The 27,433-nt window shown below is 34.1% G+C and overlaps 2 protein-coding genes across 3 annotated transcripts in view; one reads left to right on the top strand and one right to left on the bottom strand.

Annotated features, from left to right (window-relative positions):
• Positions 1-27,433, bottom strand: part of NPF (neuropeptide F) — a 61,021-nt gene that overhangs the window by 4,097 nt on the left and 29,491 nt on the right. The window lies entirely within an intron of this gene.
• Positions 1,596-26,341, top strand: Np (serine protease notopleural). Of its 2 annotated transcripts, none has more exons than XM_011055380.2 (11): positions 1,596-2,291; positions 9,240-9,348; positions 13,908-14,230; positions 15,121-16,633; positions 18,635-18,778; positions 19,160-19,306; positions 20,536-20,612; positions 21,308-21,408; positions 21,949-22,220; positions 22,645-22,799; positions 23,468-26,341. In XM_011055380.2, the coding sequence occupies exons 2-11, from the start codon at positions 9,240-9,242 to the stop codon at positions 23,630-23,632; spliced, it is 3,006 nt and encodes a 1,001-aa protein (XP_011053682.1). In that variant the 5' UTR covers positions 1,596-2,291; the 3' UTR covers positions 23,633-26,341. The 2 variants fall into 2 exon arrangements, with proteins under 2 accessions (XP_011053682.1, XP_011053683.2); XM_011055381.2 differs by lacking the exon at positions 1,596-2,291 and adding an exon at positions 8,736-8,827.

Below are 27,433 nucleotides of genomic sequence, written 5' to 3'. Positions count from 1 at the left end.
TTTTGAAGTCATTTTAACATCATTTTGATATCATAATAATTTGTTGTTCTGCTTGGAATAAAATAATAGTATGGAATAAAAAGAATAAAACAATACATGGAAAATACCATTAAACGGAAGCATTAATGATTATACAAAGTTACGCGACAAATTATAAAATTATTGTTTTAGCATCTTCCTGTACGAAAACTACCTAAGAGAATATATTTAACATAACTTATTCCACTAATATTAGTTTTTTGCATTACTTCTTATTTTAATAAAATATAATATTATTAATCATAAAATATAACATTATTTAATTAGCGTATTCTTCTTAAATAAAACATTATCGTGGTCATTTTAATTCGACTAAACAAACGCAACGTGGCGGATACTCACCGTATGGCGATGTTCTACAGGTAAAGACTTACCTGATGCAGGTAATTCGCTGAGAAATGTATGTATATGCTATAAGTTGGATATATACAAGTGCTTATTTATAAAATTATTTTGTCATGTGTTATTTTGAAAAATTAATATGTAAAAACTTGTTATATAATATTCTATTTTCACATATCAAATATCTAAATATATTCACTATATATAGCAACAATAAAAAAAATTGTTAAAATATTTTTAATATACATTATGTAGACAAATTTATGTGGTACAAGAAATCATAATTTGACACAACATAAAATATATTTTGCTTCTACAATTTTTCTTATAAAATAATGAGAGAGATCTAATTACATGCTGATAAAATAGCTGGATTGTACAACGTGAAACTTCTATATAATTTTTTTTCAAAAGTATATACATACTCAGATAAATGTCAGCATATCGTTAGACAGTACTGACAAATGGCTGTAAGATGTATCCTCATAATATAATGTTACCAACATATAAAATTATAACGAAGCAATAAAATTACTATTTGTCTAATGACGAATAAGTCATTAGGAAAAGATTAAGACGACTGGGTTTGGTCAAATAAAAAATATTTAATAAGAAAAACCTTTTTACGTCAATTATTGTGTTACATTGCGAATATGCGAAGATTTATCATTAACCACGATCCCTTATTTATATGAAATCGTGATCGTAGAAACACTGTTATCTTTTAATAAAAATGATGAATCAGAAGAACAATCGAAAAGAAAAAGTGAAAAAAATAGGAAGAAAAAATGTAAGAACTAAAGGAGACATCATTGATGAAGTACGAGCCATCATCCGTCGTCGACCTACGATGACAACGAGGTCGTAGTGGGGAAATCGAGAGAAGCAACCAAGGGTGAGGGAAACACACGAGCAGGAAAGGAAGCTAACTACAGTGACGATGCTCAAGTCTAGGTGGTTGTGGAGGTGATGGTAGTGGTGGTAATGCTGGAGGCAGAAGAGGGAACCTCCGCAACAGGTTGATGGAAAAGGGGCCGAGAAGAAGGAGGAACAGGTCGGGACGTTTCGCGCGCGAGCGAGACGAAGAAGAACGCGGGAGAGAACGGTCATTGCCACCACCTCACCTCGAGAAGTGCCCGAACGCTAGAGTCCCCGTCGGCACGATAAGCGCCGGCCCCGACACGGTCTACCGTCCATGGCTGTCCCACAGTTTAGCTTGCCGTCGTTTGTATCTACTCGGCTTTACCTCTTACCTGTGTGGGGGGCTAACTTCTCTCTCTCACGAGGACGCGAACGAGCGCGCGCGCTCGGCCGATGCGTGTCGTCGTGGCCTGCCAATTCTTCGTGCAGGGGGAGCGAGCCCACAAGCGAACACCAGGATCGGGTTGATCCAGAAGTCGTGAACCGAGCAAAACCAGTTCGATAGGTGCCAGCCGTGGCGAGCAGGTCGAGCCGGCGGCTGCCAATTCTGAGAGGTATCTTCCTCCCATCTACGGATCCCTGTCGTGAATCTGACTGTCGCACGCGACGTATGATATCTCGTGTTTACCGAGCGGATGTCCGGAGATCGGTTGTTGAAGGGCGTTCTCCAAAGCCCGTGAAGGTCACAGGGTCACAGATGAAACGGGGAGGCGCCGGGCGTGGGAGACACCACTCGATAGGCTTCGACCACGTGGCCGCAGCTGTTCACCGGGGATTTGCGATCGAGGGTGCGAGATTTGAGTCTGATTGACGTCAGGTGATCCAGGTGATCTCGTGGAACGTAAACGAGAAACTTAATTTGACCATCACATCATCAAAAGGAGATAATGCATCGTCGTACAGTTTGACAACTTTGAAGAAGTTTTGCAGCAACGTCACAAGCAAAAGCAGAAGCAACAGCAGCGATCTGTCGAGCGGTGTCAGTCAAGGTATGCTTACGAGTCTGTCTCAAGGTCTCGAGATATGAAGAAGCGTCATACTTTCTTGCGCGAGTGACCTTCGTTAAGATTACAACGGTCGACAGTCGATGGTCTCGTTTTTTACAAGAGGGCAATGTACTTTCAGAGGTAATTCACGATAATTAAACGATTTGATCGCGCGATTGTGATTCCTATGCTGCCGCAGGATTCTTAGTCACGGTGGGTACTGAACTTGGACGAACAGATGATTTCCTCTGCGGTCTTTCGTCCTTGATCCTTCAACTCGGCGCGATTAATCCTTTTTATAGTTTCGGCCGGATGATTCGTAACCATTGATAGATCAACGACATTAAATTCTTCCCAACAAAGAATCTTTAGAATATTTTTATGACATTTCGTAACATTTAATAGACTCTGACTAAAAAAGTTATTAATATTAATTTTTTCGAAGTGGAAACACGGCTCCGAATCGATTAATGAACTTATAAAATATAGATGAAAAATATAGACGAACGACAACGGAAAATTATTAAATATATATAACAATATTTACGGACAGATCTAATTGTTTACTCTTATTTAGATATTTACTTTTGTTACTTTATTATTTATTACTTTCTATTTAGATATTTATTTTTTCTCACATAAATATTTACTTGTTCTAACAAGATAAATTTTATGAAAAATTAAAGTTTCAATAATTGAATATAGAGATTGGTTGATTTTACAAATAATATCTCTTTTAAAAAAGCAAATAAAAGAAAGACGGAAGTAGAGAGACGCGAAAACCACACTTGGTTAAGCTTAAGCCAAGCAAAACATATGAACAACGGACTACGGTGGCTGCACATACCAATATTATCCGCTTGATGAACACGGTTTATTGCGAATAATCAATCCAGGGGTTTATGTATGTATACAGTTGTGGCATGTATCGACGAGCGGGACATATTGCAAATCCGTTGTCGAAGTTAGCCGCATGTTTCTTAGGATAGCGGTATATTAGCTCATTTCAACTGAATTTCATTTGTACGTGGCCAGGCGAGCGTATGTGTGTAAACTAATGTCCCGATTTTACGCAGTTTCATGCATAATTCATGAGAGTTTACCCCGAGAAAATTCTAGTATTCTTCGAATCTGTTTATTTCGAGACAGTCATTAAATGCTTCTTTAGAACGATATAAATTAACGTTGATATATAACATGCGTTGTTTTTCTTGAAATATTTGTAATACATTAACTCTTTAGAGTTAGTGCTAAAATTTATAACATATACATGAGAAAAATTTCTGGTTGTAAGGGAATGAACCAAAGTCCTAAACACAATGCGAGGCAACAGTTGTAAGAATAGCAATAGAAATGTTATAAAAATAGTGATATACAATATAATTGTCACCTCCCGTTGCACAATGCGAAAGAAATAAAAATGCCAACCAATCTGATCTCGTATATAGACTATAGTATATTCTTCCATCTACTTCAAAGTTATAACAGAAAAAATCTGAACGCTGATTGGTAGGCTATAGATAAAGCAATAGACACAGAATTCCAACGTCGGAAATTTATCGCTGTTGCCTTATTCCATGTTTCCTAATATTGTGTATTAGCATATGCATTCCCGTATGTTGGATTCCTTTGTTCCTATTGTTATCGTTATTATTGTTTTTATCCCTATCGCTGTTGCCTCCCATTTAGAACTTTAATTCATAAATTTATCATGATAGAATATCTATTTATTTCTGTTAGAGCTACATTCCAAAATTCCTCTCTGAGAAAAATACTCGACGTAATATAATATACGTATACTAATTATTTCGAGTAAAATTTTTTTTCGAAGAGGACGTTTTTGAATGTAACCTAAAATTATAACAAATAATTTAATTCACTAGAAATTGATTTGTCCATTTTCCACTAGAGTTCCAATTGCAACCAGACTCTTCCCAGATACTGACACTGCATCTGCAAGATCCAGATTTAAATGTTAACGTTTAACTGTGTAAATTAAAGGGCACTAAATAACTTCAAGGAATCAAAATGACACAAAATACTAAGTGTATTTTAATAAAAATAATTCAAATTTTGAGATGTAAGAAGATTAAACTGTTCGTCATTTTTGACAAAGAGAATATTTATAATTGAATTGGTTCAATAAACCCATCGTCAATGTGTTCCAAAGAATTAAAAATCAATACGTGAAGCGATTTAGAGAGATTGAATAGAAAAATAATAGTTTCTTAAATCGATCCCTCGTGAAATCTCGATTAAGATAGCGGGCTTATGAGTATTTCAAATGATTTCGTAATGTTCTTGAATAATTTTCACGGATGGTAGCTAAAGGATACTGACATCGTTTGAACTTTCTGGTTTTGCGCTGCCACATCTGATGTGGTCGTAGCTATATTATATATCCATTGAAAAGAAATTATTTAATGCGGAGCACGGAGCTCGCAGCGCTTAAGATTAAGACTTACGGTTTTATTTGAGCGTAGAGTGTATCTCGGCGCCAACCCACATGTGCGCATCGCATTAGATACGTGAGTACAAATGAAAGTGGCAGGTACCGTTACTGCGCGAGTGCTACGTTACGACAAAAGCTTTTTCTGCTCGCGTATACGCCACGCACGTGCGTTCTCGTCGCTTTCGTCCGCCAATTAAGACATGCTATTGTCGGCGGATGTGCAATTTTTTGTTATGCGAAGGAGAGCAATTCCATAAATGTCTGAAGGAGCAATTAACTAATGCAAGAAAAGAATACTTAGATTTCGTGTGGCAAAGTGCGTCTTAAAAACTAAGAATTGGTAAAAGTAAGAATGGAAATCGAAAGAATAAGTCATAATAATATTATTTTACAATATATATTATTAATATAAAATAATAAAAAATCATAAAAATTTAATTGAACTTAATTTTTAAATAACCGACTGTTTATTCTGTAAAACATGATAATATGCATGTTTTTATTGTGGTTTTCGAGTCAAAAATTTGTATACAAAGTGTACAAATGGTATTCATGAATGATTTAACTTATAAGGAGAAAGTTTAATGTATTTAACAATTAAACATATTCAACGAATCGATTGAAACTCGCCCAGCACTTCGTCGAATTATGTATGCTTCGTTCTAGTCAATTAGCACGGACATCGTCAGACTTACATGCTCGAACTTTACAAGCGAAAAGAAAAGACAATTTTATTATTTATAACAAGAAGGTGGGGTAATAACTAATTAATTAGTTAAAAGTTAAGTAATAAAGTTAAAAAGTTAATACATTTTAATTTAACTTAGTTAATTCAAAATTAATTAATTTAACCTCAACCTAATTATTTAGTGAAATATATTAACTAATTACAGAACAGTTAATAAATTTTATTAAATAAAACAATTTTATTAAATTATTAGTATATATATGTTTTGCTAAATAAAAGTAAACAATCATTAAATTGACTTGTTCATCGATAGATGATTACCGCTATTACGTCATCGGCGAAGTATAACGTTACATCCAAATTCCTACCTTTGAATAACTGTAACCCGATTCGCGCGAATTGTACGGCTAAGTTTATCGAATAATTATCACATCGCCGGTGACCAAATAATTAATCTTAAGATGACGGCTAAGAAGAAAAAGATGTAAAATTCTAGGAATTTAGAGATTGAAAACAAAAACTCAATATCGATTTCATGATTCAGAAAATGAATCAACTGAAGAAGAATATTTTTCCCGATGAATTCTAAAATTTCTTTCTTCGCTTCTTCAATCTTCAATCGATGACACACTTATCGAATGTATCTATGAAATGGACCTTTTTTGTGAAGCGATCGTTGACCGAATCGAGGCCGTCTTTTGTCAAGCCCAAATTGTGAAAAAACTACTGGCTCGTGTAATTTTAAAATTATTAAACATCGTGCAGCTCACAATAAGTTGTACATTCCGTTAAATTTCTTTTTTTCTACTAGGATTTTCAACAAATCCTGCACAGAGAGAATTTTTTCTTAGAGTTTACCTTGAAAATATTTGTCCTAAAACAACAAAATCCTAAGACAACATATTTCGAAAAATTTTATGTAAATATCTCTCATTCATTAATAAAACAACAATAAAATATATAATAAGTTTGATTAATTTTACTAAAGTGCATGGTAAAAATCTTTAAAATATTGTACTGAACTACAACCACTATATATTCGAAGTAAATTTTAAGGGATAATTCTGTCCGTTTGTCTAATTACAAAAAGGATAAAAAGCAAATTACGTTATGCAACAATAATCTGTGAAACAATAATCTGTGTCTGTAATTCTCAGTTTTCAAAGAATCATATAGTAGACATATGTGTATATATATATATATACTTAGTTATATTTAAAATGTGTTATACAGATAAATAAAGCACAAAAGAGAAAGAGAGGAGGGGGGGGGGGCGGAGGCGAGGGAACCTGAATTATTGATCCAGAATATAATTTCATGCACGATGAGCAATTGGTTCTGCCTTATCATTTATTCATTAACAGTTTTTACAACTTTGGAGGTACAACAGAATGTGAACATGCCGTTACAAAGAATCGTGTTTAATCATCAAATAATCACAATTAATGATATATAACGTTCATGTTTAGTTCTGCATCATAGAAGCATATTATACTTGGCTTGATGCCTATGACGTGTAGTCGAACCATTTGTGTTACCATTTGTTCTTTTTATCGTGAAAGATAAATGAGCTACATCCTTCAGGGTAACGAGAGATGATGATCCGTCAAGTGTTTTAATATCCTTCTGAAGTCGAGGGCATTAATACGTACTGAAACTATCGCCGTAATTATAAGAGATGTAAATGACATGCTGGTCGAAAGTGGCTCGACTAAACAGCATCCGGCCGAATTGAAACGAGTCGTTACGAATCGCGTCGCTGTTAAGAACGTTAAAGCGTAGACACGCGAGCATACTGACGTCTCACTATAATTAAATGCTATTACATCATGTAATTACATTCAGACAGAGAGTCTTCTCTTCTTCACTCCGTCTGTTCTTTGTGCGAACCTTCCCAGATTAATCGTCACGCCGCGAATGTCACAGATATTGTCTAAATTAATTACTCGTAAATGGATCTATTTTGTAAGTTTTGGGTGAATTATTAATTACGCTTCGTGTAAGATTAAGATTAGATCATTAAGAAATTGGAATCTTGAGAAACTTTGTTTTTCTTGCTACTTTGAGAAAGAATAATAATCAAAAGCCACCAAGAAAAGCCACCATAAATAGCGATAATAATGGCGAGTGCATTGCCACTATCCTACAAATTATATTATAATATGTGCAAAAAATATGCACACAGATTTTTATAAAAAATTGTTGTTTATTAAAAAATAAACGTCAATTAAAATTTAGTTATAAATACAATAGATAGTATGTTTCTTAGAATTATTAAAAACAAAAAAATATATATAAACCAAATATTATTTTAATATGAAGAATTATATTATTTAATTGTACAACAGTATTCGTGTTTCTTTTAATTTGAATAATAATTTAACATTTTGTAATGTAACTATTGGAACTAATTGTAATTACAATTATAATTAATACATTCTATTTTCATTATTAATAAATTACTAATTAATGTTCACTTTTCTTGAAAATAAGATTTCTTTAAAATATATTTTTTCTGCACAAATACTTTTTACATTCACTGTATATATTTGCAGAAACTCTTCGTTTTGAAATACATACAAATATACATATATACAGGGTGTTTGAAAAATAATGATAAATCTTTCGCATAGGATAATCCATAGAATGGACTAAAAACTGAGAAGAAAAATTTTTCTTTACATTTTACGATTTTAGCAATAGTTAATAATAAGATATTAATTGCTAAAGGTTGTCGGAAATTGATCTTCAATAATTTTTTACTCAAATACTATCAACTTTACAGAAAAACTGCAAGAGACAAAAATTGTTTATTTTCTTCTCATAAAGTTCTGAGAATTTTTTCAGAATTTTTTAATACCGTATTTTCTCATTGCTAAAAATAAGAAAGTGCAGTCCTAAAAAGTTGATAAAAAATTTTAAAAAAATTTTTAGAGTTCTATGAGAAGAAAATAAACAATTTTTATTTTCCGCAGTTTTTCTGTAAAGTTGACAGTATTTGAATAAAAAATTATTGAAGACCAATTTTCGACAATTTTTAGTAATTAATATCTTAGTAACTATTGCTAAAATTATAAAATGATAGAGAACTTTTTTTCTCAGTTTAGTCCATTCTACCCTTATGTAAAAAATTTATCATTATTTTCCAAACAATTTGTATATATTTCGATTTATAACGTCTTTCACAGCTGTCCAATAATCTCCCATATGTATGCCTGTGCGCACGCAGGTACTACACAAAACATACATATACATATACATTCTTATTTTGTATACATATATGAAAGCAGGCAAGATATATATGAGATATACATGGTTCGATTTGCACAAAAACATTCATTGCCTACGATCTCGCCAAAACGTTTCTTCGATAATATTGTGTTTGATTATTCAAGAAAGGTAAGGAGATTATTTCGAGAAAAATAACTGATTTACACTGTTAAATCTATAGTGTCAAATATAACTATTGTTTTAGTATAAAATAACGATGTAATTAAGTAGGAGCAGTGCCGGCAACTCACATTAAATTAAATTTGACAAATTATAAATTTAACAGTGTAGGAAAATGAGGGAAAACAGTCGGGCGGACATTGTCTGACAAAAACGTAATAAATTTTTCAACTCATAATTTAAAATTGTTTACTTATTTTTGACTTTATATTTTATTATAAAAAGTATTATATTATATTTCATAAGTATTGATTCTCGTCATCCGCAATTTACTGAACAACGATCGAATTTCAAAATAAGAAGAAAAAGATTAGCTTCTCTAGAAAGTCAACCTAATTTCTTCCGGTTTTCTGCATTTCAGATGTGTAACCGGCGGAAACAGGCCTGGTCCACTGTTATCATCGGCAATGTGTTGATCTATACTATTGTTATCGCCAGCCCGATCTACGTTCCTCAATTTCAACCGGGAAGTAAGTACTTCAGTTCGCTCTATTATTCGCGGGAAGAGTATCAATAGTTTTCTTCTAGATAGCATCGATGCAGTTTGGAGAGTTTCTCTACAGTAATACACGGTGTTTAATGATCGTAATTCAATCAAATTGCCGTTACGTCGTCTTACGGAAATTGCATGGTGCCTTCGGCATATCGACCTCCGATTATAAGTAGTTTTAATTAGCTATAATCGTGAACGTAACCGAAGTAACCGACCAAAACTTACCGTGTTCTTTCAAAATTATGCCTCCTACGATGAGGCTCATTTATTGCAGACAATATTAAGACACTGCTTAAAGTTGCGGATCTGTTAATATCTTTGATCTGTATTATATTTTTGAACGACAATCTCAACGTAAACAATGCAAACGGTATTTACCGATTTAAATTCAAAAACATATTTCTTGTTTAGGAATTCCTTATAATAATTCTTTATAATAAAAGAAAATTATTTTATATCAACATTTCTCCCAGTTTTTCTACAATCGGCATTGCAAAATATGCAGATTTATAAATTAAAAACGACGATCCAGTTGTGAAGAATGTTGATTTCTTACAGACTGACAACATATCTGTGCTCGTCCCGCTCTTTCACGCTCGTTGCATTTTCCTCGTATGTCAGCTGAGTAACGGATCGGAACACAAATACCAGTAACCGGCACAGTGATGTCCGATCTACGCGTGTGCGTAAGCGCTCGCCCGTCTCCATGCAGCGGCATTGAACCTACCTTGAATTCACGTTCGAATGGAACGTGGGCGGACTGGTCAGTTTTCTGTAGAAGTGGGTCAATCACGGTCATCGAGCCGCGTGACTTACAGTGATTTTTCTGTTCCTGTTCCCCCGATTCGATCGATTTTCGTGTGATCGTTTTCATTAGGTGGCACAAATCGAGATGATTGTTCGCGAATCATTACCTTTCATACATGGGAAGAAGAATTTCATTGAAATATTTAAAAATTTAACTAGATACAAATCTATTAGGTGTTGGAATTAATTCGTAGCGTTTTACAAGTGATGGGAAGTACTTTCATTAATGTATTTTTTAATGCTCATGTGAAATAAATAACATTCTTTCATTAAAAAACGCTACGAATTAATTCCAACACCTAATAATTTTGTTGGATAATCAAAATAATTATGTAAAATGCTCTCAAACTGGTTGCTAAAATGTCAAAACTTTTTACGGCGTATTTTTGCTCATGTTAAGCATTCTGCATTGTAATTCAAAGACATTATCAGATCATATAATATATGTACTTAAAGTTTTAGATATTTCAGCAAAACTGTTTATTCCGTGCTATATTGTGTCCAATTAATATGCTCATACGCAATACATTTAATCTCTTCTCATATAAACTCAATTTTACGATGTCATTTCTACAACAATCGTATGATAATATGGTGATATAGATCTTTTCGATGATTTTCTTCTTTGCGATCACGCGAAACTTCCGTACCCGAGTGACGTTTGTCACGATCAGATAAAGCACTTTCCTACAATGAACTATGCCGCGAGTGAAATTTTTCGCGTGGGCGTACACTTACGCACACACGCACACACGCCTACGCACTCCCGTATGATCTGGCACCGCTTGAAATTCCATCAGCTACATAAAGGCTTCGTCAACTTTCTTTCATGCTGACTAACTAACGTGTCACTTCCGCCAGCACATATTTTCTACACGGAAAGGTGACCGGGCGTTCAAAACTTTTTGGGCGAGTAAGCCTGACCAACTGACCCGGTACCGCAAGCACTGGGACCGCAAACAATTTTACGGTTGATTTTCACTAGCCACGAAACGTCGGTCGACCCGACAAGCCGGCAAAAGAAAGTAAACAGTCGCTGAAAAACTATGACGCTTTAACGATCTATTCGTGCCAGTTTAAAGTACACAACTACTATACATCAGTCTGTCTGTTGTATGTCACTGTCATTCTTGCTACTACTGATTATTTCGCATATTAAGTAACTTGCCTATTAAGATAAAACGCAAATCTCAATTGGACGTTTAATTTCGTGATAGACATCCTCAATTTCCATTTTATATCATAAAATCTCTCTATCTCTTTCCTTCATCCTCTCGTCTAAACTTGTAGCGTTAACTTAACAACGTAAAGTCTCGCGTTCACCACGCTAAGTAATCTGTCACTTTCTTTGGCACGGTGTACACAGAGTATACTGGGAATACCGTTCAAAGATTTTCCATGTTTATATTGAGAACACGCCTGATCCATCCAAGCATCTCGGGTCAAGTATGATCGTTTAATCATATCAAGTCAGAGCACCCTGGAATGTTTACGGCAATTTCGTTAGATCAAAGACCTCAAAGAAAAAGAAAGAGAAAAAAAGTGGTGGCAGAGGCAGACAAAGAGAGAGAGAGAGAGAGAGAGAGAGAGAGAGAGAGAGAGAGGATGTGAGGTGTCTTAGAGGGAAACGGGCTGTTACATTAGGCTATGACTGTGACCCACATTTGGGTCGGGCAACTAGCCCATACATTGAAACTTAACGGTACCGAGATGCTTCGCCTCGCCTGACATCAATTCGTTCGTTCCCCGATATAATGCGGCATACGCTTTATGTAGCCAGCGTACACGCATTAGCATTTTACAATTGATGGTTGATTTAAAATCATGAAAGAATTCAAATTGAAGATCGTTTTCAATGAGAATTATGACCCAATTAAAATTTTTAATGATCAAAGATGACGTTTGTTGCACGCGAGTTGCGCATCTTCTTACTTATGACATCTTCTTACTCTGATCTTTGCTCGTATAACGTCGATGAACTGCACATTTTATTTCATTCTTTAAAAAATTGATTAATTTGTTTAATTTAAATTGCTACTGCACCATTTTTTATGTATTCTCTATAGTCTTGATGCAATAATATTATCCGTTTTTGGCCAAAAGTTCATGTGTTATTTCGGAGCGAAGAGCATGTTTCTTTATCTTCCTCTGATGCGCACTGCGTCTTTCGTAGCTAACTGTATCGCACGACCGTATGAATCATTGTCAAAGCAGACTTCTGTCATTCCGTTATACGCCTCTGATATTCGCGACTTTTTAAAAATTTTACGTGACATCTGTTTGTTTATCCACTTTCCGTTCTGTCAACATATAATGCGCTAAAGACCCAGAAAAGATTTCTGTTATCTGATTAATGCATATGTGATCTTCAATTTTTTACCGATAGCAACAACTGTTTTAAGATCCAATAGATTCAATACAGATGATATCTGTAGACATGTAACAAATTTGATAAATATTGTCAACGAGCTAACAATTTCCATATTGATAAAATATCACAGTTATCATTTTATCCTTATCCGCTTATCCGTTTGATATTGGCCCTTACCGAACTATTCGTCATATTTTCGATATATGAATCAATTACATAATTATCTCACGTCTCCTATCATTCGCGATAAGAATCGCAGTTGAATCAAGATCATTAAGAGAGAATTATAAACAGATACGTTGACGATATGAGAGCAAAGTGTTACGGGCAGGAATGTAGAACGTACATCGTGAATGAACAGTTATAGACACCGGGTGAAGGTTGATATATACTTCTCAGTGGAGATCAGAAAACACGGAAGCATTTATCTAACCACCGTTGACGGCCATTCCGGGGAAGAATTACATCTTGCGGCATCACTTCGTGTATATTTTATTTTATAGAAGTTTTTCTCCCTGTGTGGTAAAGAAATCTTTACTTTCGCATTAACGTGTGAGATAATCTTTCGAACGGAAGAATTCTGATCTATCGCCTGAGAAAATCATCAAATCAAGTATGAGATATCGTGACGGCAAGTTCCAGCGAATCATGTTTATGAAGCATTAGAGAGAAAAGACTATTGTGTAAAAAGATATTAATACGATTCTGAGCACGCAAGTGCAAGAATTAAATGGCATTTTAGAAACAGCACATATAAATAATATTTATAACCCTTCAATGCAATTCTCGATTATATTCGATTTAAAAAAAAATGATTTTTTTAAACTCTTGTTTACTTCAATTGCTTATAACTTTTTTTATTAATAAAAAAATAAATAAAGATATATACATATATTTGCTCGATATTGTTGCATTTATTAATATCTGGCATTTAGATTGAAAACAAATTTGTTACAGCCAAATAAATACTAATTGAAAATAATAACATCAATGTGTTACAATTTTATACTCAACAATAAGTGTAATATAATTACACGTGTTACATAATAGTTACATTCTGGAGTGTAAAATAATTTCAAATTGTAAATATTGATAATAAACAAAAAATTGATGTTATGTTTAGTTTGTTGTTTATTGTGAATATATTTATTTTTGAAAATTATAAGCAATCAAAGTTGAGTTGGATATATAATGTAATGTAAATACACACATATCGTATTGTATTTATGGCAAAACGGTATAATGTGGCATCGAAGAGTTAAAATAACTCGTCCAGAACAAAAAAACGTTTAATGGAATTAGTCGGAAATCGGCTTGTCATAGATGAACGTAATGATGGTATTTCTTCGTTCTTACAGGCACGGGAAGAAATATCAGACACTTGCCCTGCGTGTCACGCAGGAGCGGTGAGACCGGTGTGTGCATGTTTGCGTTTACTTGTGCGAAAGCAAATGGCACGCATCTTGGTACCTGTATCGATCGTTTCTACTTCGGTAGCTGCTGCAAGATTGACGACGAGCCGGACATCTTTCCGCAAGACAACAGCATCGATGATGGCCCGCCAGCGTCAAGGCCGTTTATCACGACCCACAGGCCTACCGGGAGTAGCGGCATACCGGAGTACTTCACGAAGCCCAAGCCGACCGATGAAAAGAAACCAGTCGAGGCTTCACAAATCACGGCAAGTAGACGATCGCTAATGAAGCAGCGAGCTGGCTTAGCACGTTTCGCCATGTGTCAGTAGAAATGAGCGGTGTGACAGCTGGAGTTCCTAGAGTCGGTTCGATGGAATTGAAGTAATGTCCTTCGCGTATAACTATAGCCTGTCAAATCATCCACAGTGAACTTAATGTTTGATAAAATAAACGTGGATTAATAATAAATAATTCACGCTTGCTTTTTCTTTAAGATAATATGTGATACTCCATCTTATTTTGTAAACTTTAGTTTTAAAAAAAGAAATAAGATTTTAGACGACAATGAATAATGGTAAAAAACGGTAGTTTGGAATTACAATACGTGAAAAGAAATGAGACGTGTTTTCTCAACTCATTCGGATATGTAATAACTTTCTCTGAATGAGGTCATCGAGATAAATACAGTAGCTCGTGTGATCTCACAATTGATTCATGCAGGATTAAAGAAAGTTTTGCATTAAAGCGCTTAATGATCAGCAAGTAATATGTGTAACTTATAAACATGCAGGAATATTGTAATTTTTTTAGACATATATATATATATGTATGTATAACAATTGGCATATTAAATTGGCAAATCGCTGAATAAAAATGTTCGATTTAATTAACAAAATGTGTATAGGAGTGATAATCTTTATTTAAGATAAATTGTATTTAAAATATATGCCACGTGCTCTGCATCACAAAAATTTCATTTCCTTTATAGAAAACTACTATAAACAAAATAATCTTTTTAATTAATTAAAGATAAGTTAATTCTATTAGTCAGTCAATGTTGCTTTTAAAAGAATTAATTTACTGATTCTACTACATTGCCATCTACAATAATAATTAATTTAATAATTAATTTAATAATAATTTAATAATTTTGTAGACAATATCTGGATTTTTGAATACGCAAAGCACACAGACTTCAGCAAATACGATGAGAGACACGACGAAGTTCGTGACAAAGAAGCCAATCACAACAATAGAAATGACTACGCAGACTACTCGCCTCTCGACATTCCAAACCGTGCAAAACGCTGCCGGATCTAGCACGGAAGCCACGTTGAAGGCAACCAACAATACTGTAAATATTCCAGCAAATATATCGCCAAGTATAACGAGACAACCTACAAAACCGACCATTTTGGATTCTACCTATCGACCTAGCACTCTAAATTTAACGAAACTGACGACTATTACATCGGAAACAACCGCGAAGAAACCTATCTCAATGATAACAGTGCAAAAACCTACGGTGCAGACCTCTCAGAAACCATTCTCTTCTACTGCTCGACCGATTGTTCAACATGAATCGACGACGACTACGATAAAGAACGTTCTCACGGTTACCACGCAAAAAGTGGTGCCTTCAACCAGATTCCCACCAAGAAATACGACGTCGATTAAACCATTAAATCAGACGACTACGAGAAAGCCTAGCACTAAGAGACCTAGTACCACTGTGACAACAAAACGCCCAGTGGTGACTACGAAGAAACCCACTACGTTGACAAAGAGACCTTCAACTTCAACGAAGCCTCTTACAAATTCCAGTTTCGGTACCACTTTACCGGCGATAACTAAGCCTCATTCAACCTCTGGCTCATTCAGCAATGGATCTTTCAGTACAAGTGCAGATCGAGCAACGGAAAGTACTTTAGCCTCCACTGGAATTAAACCATCAATTGCAACGACGGCAACTACCAATACAATTCAGAAAACCACTATTACGCCTACGAATTTGGATCATAAAGGATCTACTAAAACGACAACGCCGAAGACAACCTTGAAACCGACATCGACGGTCAGAACAACCACTGCTAGACCATCGACTACAACTAAAACAACAATTAACAGACCGGTCACGACTAAACCATCATTGTCGACTACAACGAAGCTGAAACCTACTAAAACCACTAGTACAACGACGAAGATCACTAGACCTGAATACACTAGCGCCACGACGACCACGGAGGGATCGAAGCCATTATCATCAACTGTAGGTTCAACGGTTAGTGTTACAAAACCAAGACCCAGCACGACGAAACCAACACCCTTGACGAAACTTCCCGTGAACACGTCCAGTATCGTGGAGGTTACTACAAGCATCTCGAGTTCGATATCCACGTTTACCGTTAGAAACGAGAGCACCTCGACCCACGTAACTCCTATCAAGGATCAGAATGTTAATCACACCCTCGAGGAGATCCCGTTGACTACTTACTCGCCAGGATTGGTAACGTGGAGCTCCAACTCTGATGAAGTTTCTACAAAGGCGTCCAACAAAACAATTTCGTCAACATCAACATCAACGTCGTCAACGCCAATGCCAACTTCAACGTCGACGTCAACGTCGACGTTAACGTTAACGTCAACATCAACGGTAGCTTCATCGTCAGGTGAATAAAGTTAATTATTTTTTGGTTCTCTTTTTTTATCACAATATAATAACTTTATCAATTCCAACTGGATAATTAACAGCTTATTTTAACTGTTATATTCAACTGTAATATTAATGGTAACATATTAATTATTTCCGACAATGACTCTCACAGCAATAAAAGCAGAAAAATTTTAAATTTTTAATGATTACTATCGTTAATCTGAAACGAAAGGCGAAAGCAAAAGACATTAAATTTACATTAGCAATCCGTCAACGGGTTTTCACAATTCCCAACGTTTTGATGCACACAGCGTGCCATGCCGTACAGTGAATCGCTATCATGATTTTCTACTGACGACAAGGGCGTCACGTTACACAATGAACGTCCGTTTTCTTTAATTTCACCGATTAGCATACAGGCACAGAACGAATAAGACTGCTAATCACGTTTCCTAATTCTTCGAAGGGTCGATGCTGACGATGGGAGCGGACGATGTAAGATTCGTGACTGCCCATTGTAAAGTGACATTAATACTCCACCACAATTTGTTACCGAGTAAAAAAAATTAAATATAAATTAAAATAATCTTACTTTTCGTATGTATTTGTTCTTTGCCTTTTTCAATATTTATTTGTAAATTTATAATTTACAATATTTTCAATTTTAATATCATCCTACTATTCAAAAGAATAGTCCATTGCTTTCAAAATACAATATATAATCCAGGCAAAAAGTTTGGAAACATTTTTAAAAATCGACATTTTTGGAATTACTCAAATGTCCACAATAATGTGTAATAAATTATTGAACTTGAAGAATTATTTAAAAAATACACTATTATAATTTTTATTAAAAAAATACGTTTAAGAGATGAAATTAAATAATATTAAATAATAGAAAGGACTCTTAATGACAAAAACAATATAAAGATTATAAAAGACATTAACAGATTAAGAGTATTAGGACATTAAAAGATATTATACCTCTCTAAACAATATAATAGCATTTCAATTGCATGCAGCATAAAATTGAGTTATATTGAGCTACATAAGTCATAAGCAATCCATCCATATTTTGTGTTCGATAAGCGGTTATTTTATTCTACCCAAATGAATCGAGTGTGGATGCAAGCCAAGGTCATTCCTCGGACCCTAGAAAATATAACCAAGTGGAGATATTATGTGGACCATGTCAATAGCACAGCACTTTGACACGTCGTTGGGATAGAATGTCATAATGTCTTAACGGTTCACAAACCGGCTATCCCGGGCTTTCCACCGACGCAATTACGGTCATCTCTCCCTTGTGTATCTCTATCCATTTCGTTGAGCGGCAAGACTTCGAATTATCTTTTAATGACTATGATTCACTTCGCTACCTTACAAGAAAAAAAAAACGGAATTCGCTCTTCTCACAATCAACCCAAATTGGAAAATTAAACCGGTTCGCATCGCCTTGAATTAGCATAGTATATCTGCTTGAAACTAACATTTTCTGAGAAACATAGGTCCACGAACTTGAAGAAAACATTCTTCTGATTTTTACATATACATCACAAAAGTATTCTACTAGATATGTGTAGATGAGCTTTTAATTTTGGAATTAATTTATTTTGACATAAACATGCCCTTTCGGATTTATTTGATATTGTCCAGTTTATGTTTTTAATGTTTTTTTTCACACTTTGATTTATATTTTAATATTTATAATTTTTATTATAATAACTACATTTTTTTCGTCACTGTAATTAAACATATTCGATTTGCAAACTTATCGAAACGATATGCTTTTACTTATTTACTACAATTAATAAATAATTTGTGAACATTACACACATTAATATTCGCGTTGGCTCATATCTGCTTTACTTTTCTATTTAGTTTTGATTTAATTTGTTTTCTCAAATAATCATTACGATAAGTTATCTATTTCTGATTCCCCTAAAAGAAAAGAATCGTGAATTTACGATTAAAATATAATTAGATTTTATATTTATTGTGTTTGTTCACTTCGCAGAACAAGTGGAAACTGATTGGTCGCCGATAACAACTTCGGTTGGCTGGATAATGATTCAGTCGCCTACCACCGAAAAGTTACCGGAGACTCAAGAGTCGTCGACCGAACCGGTTACGGAATCCCCTATTCAGTCTTTGACTTCTGGTAAGCTATATTAATTGTAACCTTTGTGAGCACTCTGTGATTTGCGAATTTGTTTACAATGGAAGAACTTTCAAGAATTGACAAATGCAATCATGCAAATGAACAACTGAAGCAACAACTTGGAAGGAATATCTTCTAACAAGTCTAAATAACAAGAAAGAACTAGAAGTTCCTAGCAAATTTTAGTACTGCAACGAAACTGTATTTCAAAATTTCCTTCTGTTGGACCTTCTTGCAACAACACATTCAATTGTATATAAATACAATATAATTTCAATTTCAATTTTATATAAATTTTCCACGGAAAATTATGTCGCTTTTTACTGCGAATGCAATAATATTTAATTAATTAATCTTTAATTATACTTCTCGAATTTTCAGTTAAACCGATAACAGAGAGCAGTATCATCTCCGACATTATAAAGAGACCAACGGTGACAACTTTATTGTCAACGATTGCCAGTGTTACGATCGACATGGAACTTCCGGTACCAATAGAGACCCTCAATATGTCGGATTACAAACAAGGTTAATACTTAGATGTTGAACGGATTACGGTGTATATTACGACGTGCTCTTCACGTGCACGAGCGGGTGCACGAATAAAAGAAATTAGATCGTTTCCAGACTGGGTGACCGGAACGAATCGTTACTCGATTAGAACTAGTCTCAGGACTAAAAACAAAATGACGGGTGAAATGTGGAACTTTAGATTTAGGTCACTGTCGGAATTCACGTTATTCCGTTCGATTTTGACCCAGTTAAATCCTGAAGATGGTCCAACTTCTGATGGTATAACGATGCTTTCATCTTTTCTTTACGGATTATCGCAAGTTTAGTATTAATTAAACTCTTCGTTTGACAAGGTAGACGTCTCTATTAATCCTAACACAAACTCGCACATGTACATTTTACATGTAAAAAACAATTCTAAATATAGAAGAAAATTTGTGTCCGTAAAAAATTTTTTAACTTTCTTGCTCGTCATTTTGATATGTCACAATTTTCAGATTTCCCAAACTTGCACGGAAAGAATGATTTTATGCGAAATGTCTAAAAATTTAGCTACATACAGACTTGAAAATAAGTTTATTAGACCATCAAAATAATTATAAAAAATTCAAATACCATGAGCAATGCTGCAAAAAGTTTCGATATTCATAGCAACCAGTTTGAACGACCTACATCATTATTTTAACAATCTAACGAAATTATTTTCAGATCTATATTTAGTAAAATTTTTAGATACTTTAACAAAACTGTTCTTTTCTTGTAAGTTTCGAAATTTTCCCTTTATCATTATACTTTATCTAAATTAGTTTTTAATACTCATATAATATATACTGAAGTTTATTTAAGCTGTTAAAATCGCATTGTGTACAATTACTTACAGTATAGGAAACGCTTTAATTCATGGATTATCGATGACTTGACTACTTTGTCATGCCATTATATAACTTACCATCATCTAAGTTGCAATAGCACAACTTAATTTAAATAATAATAGTATAGTCGTAAATTTTAACGTCAGTAATTTCCCGTAATCAATAAAATGCGCGCCGAGTGTCGCAAGTACGCAGACAATATTGTCGATAGAAAAATTCTAATTCCGCCTACAGGCAGACAAAAGAATTATGTGAGCGACGCATCCGCGCAACGGTACCGGTTCATCCAGTCGAATACAGCGCGTCCGTTCTCCAACATGACTGCCCAATTGGGACTGATGCGACTTAACAAGACATTGTTTGTTCTTGCAGTGTGCGGACGAAGAATGTTTCCGGAGCCTAAGATCGTCGGCGGTGAGCGAAGTTCCTTTGGAAAATGGCCTTGGCAGGTGAGCTTGAGGAAGCTCAACAAAACAATTAGAATTGTAGTTCAGGTCGAATCGAATTAAAAATCAGGTCGGTAATCGAACTAACTGCAAGATGTATAAAAATGAATATAAATCAAAATATTGTATGTTTATTATATATTTAATTGTATACTTCTTGCAGTTAGCTCAATTATTGACTTGATTTCTTTACGTTTTATTTTGCGAATATGAGCGAATATTTATATTTTTAGTTAGAATTATGTTCTCTACACTCCATAAATTCTTTGGAGTGGGATTTCACTGTTTAGAGTCAGGTTCACTCTAAAAGTTTTGGAGAGCAGATATATCGTAATTTCATAACATTTTGCTATGTTGTCAAGTTATTTACACACTTCATTTAAACATTAATGTCTTAATATAAATCAAAAATCTGATAATTATTTGAAGATAATTGGTATGCGTAGTTTCAAAAAATCAATTAAAAAGAATTATAATAAAATTTAACCTTTCTGAGATCATCAAAAATTAAAGTTCAATCCGACTGTCGAACGATAACAAAATCGCAATAATAAATTATATTAAATATTATGCAGAAAAATAATCGTAATAATGACTTTTCCACGTCAACTACAGTCATTTTATTAAAAATAATGCGTAGATCGATCAACGCACGTGCGGTGATTGATTTTCAAATTACTTGGTGAATTTCCTTGCAGATCTCATTACGTCAATGGCGATCACAGACATATCTGCACAAATGCGGCGCGGCATTGTTGAACGAGAACTGGGCTATTACCGCGGCGCACTGCGTCGAAAGGTAAGTGTTTGCCATGGCTGCGATATAATCAAGTTTTCTTCCACTCGCACGATTATCTCATCATGCTATCCACGGCGTTCTTTAACGTTGCACCGTGAAGTTTCCTCGCAACAACATGCACACGCTTATGATATCTCCGAGCGATGAAAAGAGATTGTCTCTGCTTGTATAAACATTTTCTCATCAAATATATTTGAGAAGCGCGACCAGGATTATATGAATATATCGTCCTAAAGTAGAACATCATAAGAAACGTCATAAGAAACTTCACGTTCCTTTAAAGAGAACCAGAATTCCGTAATTTTTTTCCTGGATTTTACTGTTCACGACGTTCGATCTTTTTTCAGAATTTTTTTTCTTTACGTTGTCATCGAGTTTCAATCTCTTTTTTAGAATTCTTTTTAATTTTTCAACGTTGAATGTAATTTCTTTTCTTATAGCAAGACATTATTATTTAAACTGCAACAGAAGATTGCAAACAGTATTTTATTTTCAGATAGAATTTTCCAGCAAGTGAATGCATTGATATATATTTTGCAGCGTACCGCCTAGCGAGCTATTGTTAAGAATCGGCGAGCACGATTTGGCGAATGAAGATGAGCCGTATGGGTATCAGGAGAGAAGAGTGCAAATTGTGGCCAGCCATCCACAATTCGACGCGCGTACTTTTGAATACGATCTTGCTCTGTTACGATTCTACGATCCTCTTCTGCCATTCCAACCAAATGTTTTGCCGATCTGCCTGCCTGACGATGATGAAACCTACGTTGGTCGTACCGCCTATGTTACTGGCTGGGGCAGACTTTACGACGGTATTAAAATGCATCGTCAACAATTAATTAAGTGAAGCAACAATACAACTTGGAATTTATATCCTCATATTAATTGCTCTCCGTCTGCGATCATAATTTAACGTTTTCGACTTTCAAAATATATCGAAAAATTCAGGATTACTTTTTAATGTCTCTATTATATTACCAAATAATTTTTTAACAAGATATTTTAAAATGAGAAATCGGACTCCGCTCTCCTTTATTTCAGACAAATTTCAAAGTAAAACTTTGCTTGTGCCAAAAAAGACTCAGATTGCAAATGAAGTGTTAATATTTGATGACGTGTTAATTAGTAAAAACTAAACTCGATTGTTTTATGATAAAATATTTATATTAAACTACAAGTAAAATTATTGTCACTCATCGCATAGATACCTAAACATATAATTATCTACTTTTGCAGAGGGACCACTGCCATCCGTGTTACAGGAGGTTGCAGTACCGGTTATCAATAATACTGTATGTGAAGCGATGTATAAAAACGCGGGTTACATCGAGCACATTCCACATATATTTATCTGTGCCGGTTGGAGGAATGGCGGATTCGATTCCTGCGAGGTCAGTTTTTGCTGGCGATTTTATAAAAATGAAAAAAGTCGTCGTTCGTGCCATTTCAAGTTTTCATCAAGTTTTTTGGGATTAAAAATAGCAATTAAAAAGTATTATCCGTATAATTTACATCTTTCGATAATACACATTATTTTGACAATCATATATAATTGTGTCATAACAAAAATGTTTTAAAAAATCTTTAGAAAATTAAAATATCTTGATACCTTTCGAACATTATAGTTTCTTAGAAATTAATTATTATTGATATCAAAATTTATAGCAATAATATTCTGTAATTATTGATATAAAAATTTACAACAATAATATTCTGTAATATTATTGCTACAAGTTTTTATATTAATAATAATAAGTTTTTGGGTAACTATTATGTTCCCTTACAACAATTTAATACTGGAAAGTAATTATTAATTACTTATTTTAAATAATAAAAACACTATTGTACAATAATTTTCAGTATTATATTGGATTTCTATGAGAATTCAAAAGACAAAAGTTATATATAAGAATTATCTAAAAGTTACTGATAAGACGTTTCAATTTTGTAAAGATATTTTTAAATATTTTTACTATACACAATAATATGTAAGAATTACATGTATTACAAAGAGATATATCTCTTAATATTCTAACTTGCAACCTTCCCTTATATTTAGGGTGACAGCGGCGGTCCAATGGTCATCCAAAGAGCGCGAGATAAACGATGGATTCTTGCTGGAATCATCAGCTGGGGAATCGGTTGCGCCGCGCCTAATCAACCTGGCGTTTATACACGTATCTCGGAATTTCGTGATTGGATCAATCAGATTCTGCAATTCTGAATGTCTCGGAAAGAACGTGATCTGCGCTCGAAATTCGCGCTTTTGCATCGCGCCGACTCCTATGGACGTTTGTAACGATCGCTAAGCAGACGAATGGCACCATCTGCCGGAGCTGTGAGCCAAGTGCAATTCAGTGGAAAAATCTAAGAGATCCCAGCCCGGGGATTCACAGAGATTTGTGTGCGTGTTGCGAACTTGGACGACAAGTGGAGCCACTGATTCAATTTTCCTGTGTAAAGCCGCAACGTATGCATGTATATACACGCGATTTCCCGGGAAAATCCGACACATGTTACAACGATACAATGGATATTGATTTGCGTATCGGAGACACTATGGATACCAGTGATAAGCACATCAGACTTTGTGACAAGGATCGAAATTTTCGATCAACTTAGATTCCTTTATCTAGAATCGATTTAAAATAATTAATTCCAGGGCATGGAATTACTTTTTTAAAGTAAATTATTCTTCTAGATATAGATTCAACATTTAATTTCTTAAGTTTTCTCCTTCTACCAAACATGCATTTATATCTAATGTGTTCAGTTTGCTCAAAACTTGATTTAACGAAAGTTTATAAAAATGCATGTGATTGCGGTAATTAATAGATTTACAAAGGAAATATTAGATCTGTTATTAATTTAATAATAGAAAATAATTTTTTTATTGAACTTCCACTATAACTTAATCATTTCCGGGAAGAATCTCTTACTCTTCAATTTGAAATAAATTGAATTAATGTGATTTAAAATAATATATTTAATTCAATATATAAAAATTATTTCTAGGTAATTTGACTTTCAGCTCGGAATTACTGTTCAATATTTAGAAAAATATTTAAAATTTAATATTTTGCACATCTTCTAATTTATCATTGAAAGCGATTAATCGTGAAGCTATTGTGATTCAGAATTTACATGTATTTAAAATATGTATTTACATATTAATAGAATAAAAATATAGTAGAATAAGCTTTTTGAATCACAGTATGCGTAAAAATTGTTTATGTAAATGTTGTTACGCGACATAACAAACATTCTATGGTATCGTCAAGAAATATTTTAGCGAAAACATAGTCAAATGAATACAGTTTATAAAAACCTATATTTTTTATGAATTTTTCCAATTTTTGCCTATCAGTGAACAAACGGTTAAACTTTTTCATCGGAGGGGGAAAGAGAGAGAAAGAGAGAGAGAGAGCTTTCTAAATATTTTTAGATACAAAAATTGCAAGATTTACATGAGCCATTCATATACAACGATATTTTATATAAATTTTTTTATATCTAGAAACTCAAATATATTATGTATAACCAGACGTAGAATAAATATCTCAAAATCGCTGATTGAAAGAAAAGCTGATTTTAAATTTTTCTGTAAAATTATATTCTATTATTTTATCATTGCACATTAGACTTTGTAACAAAGAATCGAAATTTTCGATTAATTTTTATTCCTTTATTAGAATCGATTTAAAATAATTAATTTAAAATAAAATTATTAAAAAAAAATTATTTCTTTAATCTCTTTAATTGATCACGTAGAATTGCCGCGATTCCAAATTATTTTATTTAACGACGCGACGCATTGTCTCGCGGTAAGTTAAAGTTAAAGTTAAAGATCAAATATTTATAATTGAATAAAACAAATAATCACTACGCGGATTGTATTATCAATTGTTTATGAAAAGATTCGTTATCAATATTTGCGATAATCGAGTTGCAATTGTTACTGTGATTTAATATTCCATACCGACGTCAATCACACACAATTACTCTCGTTATAAATTTACATAATAATTTCCAGGGGATTCCAATGGGAATTTCAATGCATTCTTCAAAACTCATGAATATCCAGTTATCTCAATCTTGGGGAAGAAACGAAGGGAAATTCTGTGCCCGACTTCATAAATTCTATCTCTTTCTCTTTCTTTCTTCGCAGACACTTCACTTCATAATTACTTAAATATAGTTTCAAGTAAAAATTCGAATTAATGATGTGCTAAAAACGTGCTCATTAATCTCAATGACTCGTTTGTCAACCAACAAGCAAATCATTACATACATTTTAATCTAAAGAATATATTTCATGTAAATTACGAGTTAAATTCAATCGAAAATTGGAAAAATTAAAAAGACACATTCATTTACATATAGTACCGCGGAGTTACATGTACCGAGATATTATTTTATTTAATTTATAAAAAAATTTATATCTCTAGAGGCATAGATTATAATATATTATATATACATATGTGTACACAATGACGTAGGCGCACGTATGTGTGTAATTTAATCGCGCATGTATTTTAGATGGATTTATGAAGAGATACTCTGTACCGTGTTTTTGAACGACATTTGCCAGAATGTTAAACGCCTTAGTTATTCAAAGAAATATTTCGCACGATTGAATAATTGATAATCACAGTTCTACACATCTGACTCGAAAAAAATATATCATGTCATCTCGCGCTCTTATTATCGCGCGGATATTTTTACTAATTAAAGCCATCGACAAATGTCGCAGCGCAAGATAATACAATCGGAATAACGCGATTCCATTGTACATGTAAATATTTGATATCAATCAGATTGTAGTGCGGTAAGTGCGGCAGGTTCTCATACCTACCCGCTTTTCATCTCTCGTTGGCCACGTCTGCCTTTGTACTTATAAAACGATTAAAAAGCGATCGTTCACATCCACAAATGCTATGCCAAGCTGTGTCAATTATACTATTCCCCTTTTTTCTCTTTCCTTTGCTATATTTGTGTCGCGTGCATTATACAGGGTGGGCCATCTATTGGTACGTTTTTAAAAATGCGATCAAATGAGCATACATTGATATTTTTTATTAATTTTTTTGTTGTTGTGAAGCTAAAAGTATCCGCGTCAAGAATGAAAAACGATTTCGTTCATGTGGCTCCCTCTACTGGCCTTACAGTATGCCATTCGGTCACCCCAATTATTAATGACATTTTGGACTACCTCGGCGCCAATTTCACTCAAAACAGTCGTAATATAATGTCATCCACTAACATCCCTTTCTCACGAACTTTCCTCACCAATTTGCGTATAGCTCCTTCGGTGGGTGCTCTATCACGACCCATATTTCTTTTCAAAATTCGTACAGTTTCGGCGACACAGCACTGACTTTGAAAATAAGTTTTTAAAATTTCAAAACGCTCTTCAAGAGAAAACATGTTGTTTCGTGCCGCGGACGGTATGACTAATAAACTGTCAAAATTTCGGGTCTGTAGCTCGTTCGGTGTTGCCATACGACGAAATTCAAAAACGTACCAATAGATGGCCCACCCTGTATCTCCTCTTGCGTTATTGCCAGTGCATTTCCGTCGCTGCATAGCGAACAATGGTGTAGGTATTTAATACTCGCTCACTATAATAACTCGCCAAGAAAGTTTGTGATTTCAAATATCGCCCAGGCGCCACAGACATCCATCTCTCTGGGTTGGCTATCAGTGCGAACAGGAACAGACGAAGGGTGAAATTTTATAAAATTGAGTTCGCTGCTTTAATGAACGGTATCCGATAAACTCCTTACAAGATGAAATCGCAATTCATCGTTTCATCAATGTTTGGCGCGAAAATTTTAACATTGTTAAAAACAGGAGATATGGTAATGTCTCGGCACTAAGTCAAGCGCAAAGACATTACTCATACAGCACAGAATTTGCAGCAATATTGCTGCAAAATCTTTGCAAGTGTTGCTGCAACTTTTATGCTATAGAGATACCGTGTTCTTTACGCGAAACCGCGAGTTGCAAAGAATCAAGATTATTA

Source organism: Acromyrmex echinatior, chromosome 15 (genome assembly GCF_024713525.1).
Source record: "Acromyrmex echinatior isolate Ae372 chromosome 15, ASM2471352v2, whole genome shotgun sequence".
Classification (NCBI taxonomy): Eukaryota; Metazoa; Arthropoda; class Insecta; order Hymenoptera; family Formicidae; genus Acromyrmex; species Acromyrmex echinatior.
Note: the sequence above shows the minus strand (reverse complement) of the source record. Positions and strands in the feature narration are given on the sequence as shown.

Coding starts and splice junctions, on each gene's coding strand:
- Np (XM_011055381.2), top strand. CDS start 8,741: ATGGTTCGATTTGCACAAAAACATTCATTGCCTACGATCTCGCCAAAA. Junction 14,231..15,120: donor TCGAGGCTTCACAAATCACG/GCAAGTAGACGA, acceptor ATAATTTTGTAG/ACAATATCTGGATTTTTGAA. Junction 19,307..20,535: donor TATGTCGGATTACAAACAAG/GTTAATACTTAG, acceptor TTGTTCTTGCAG/TGTGCGGACGAAGAATGTTT.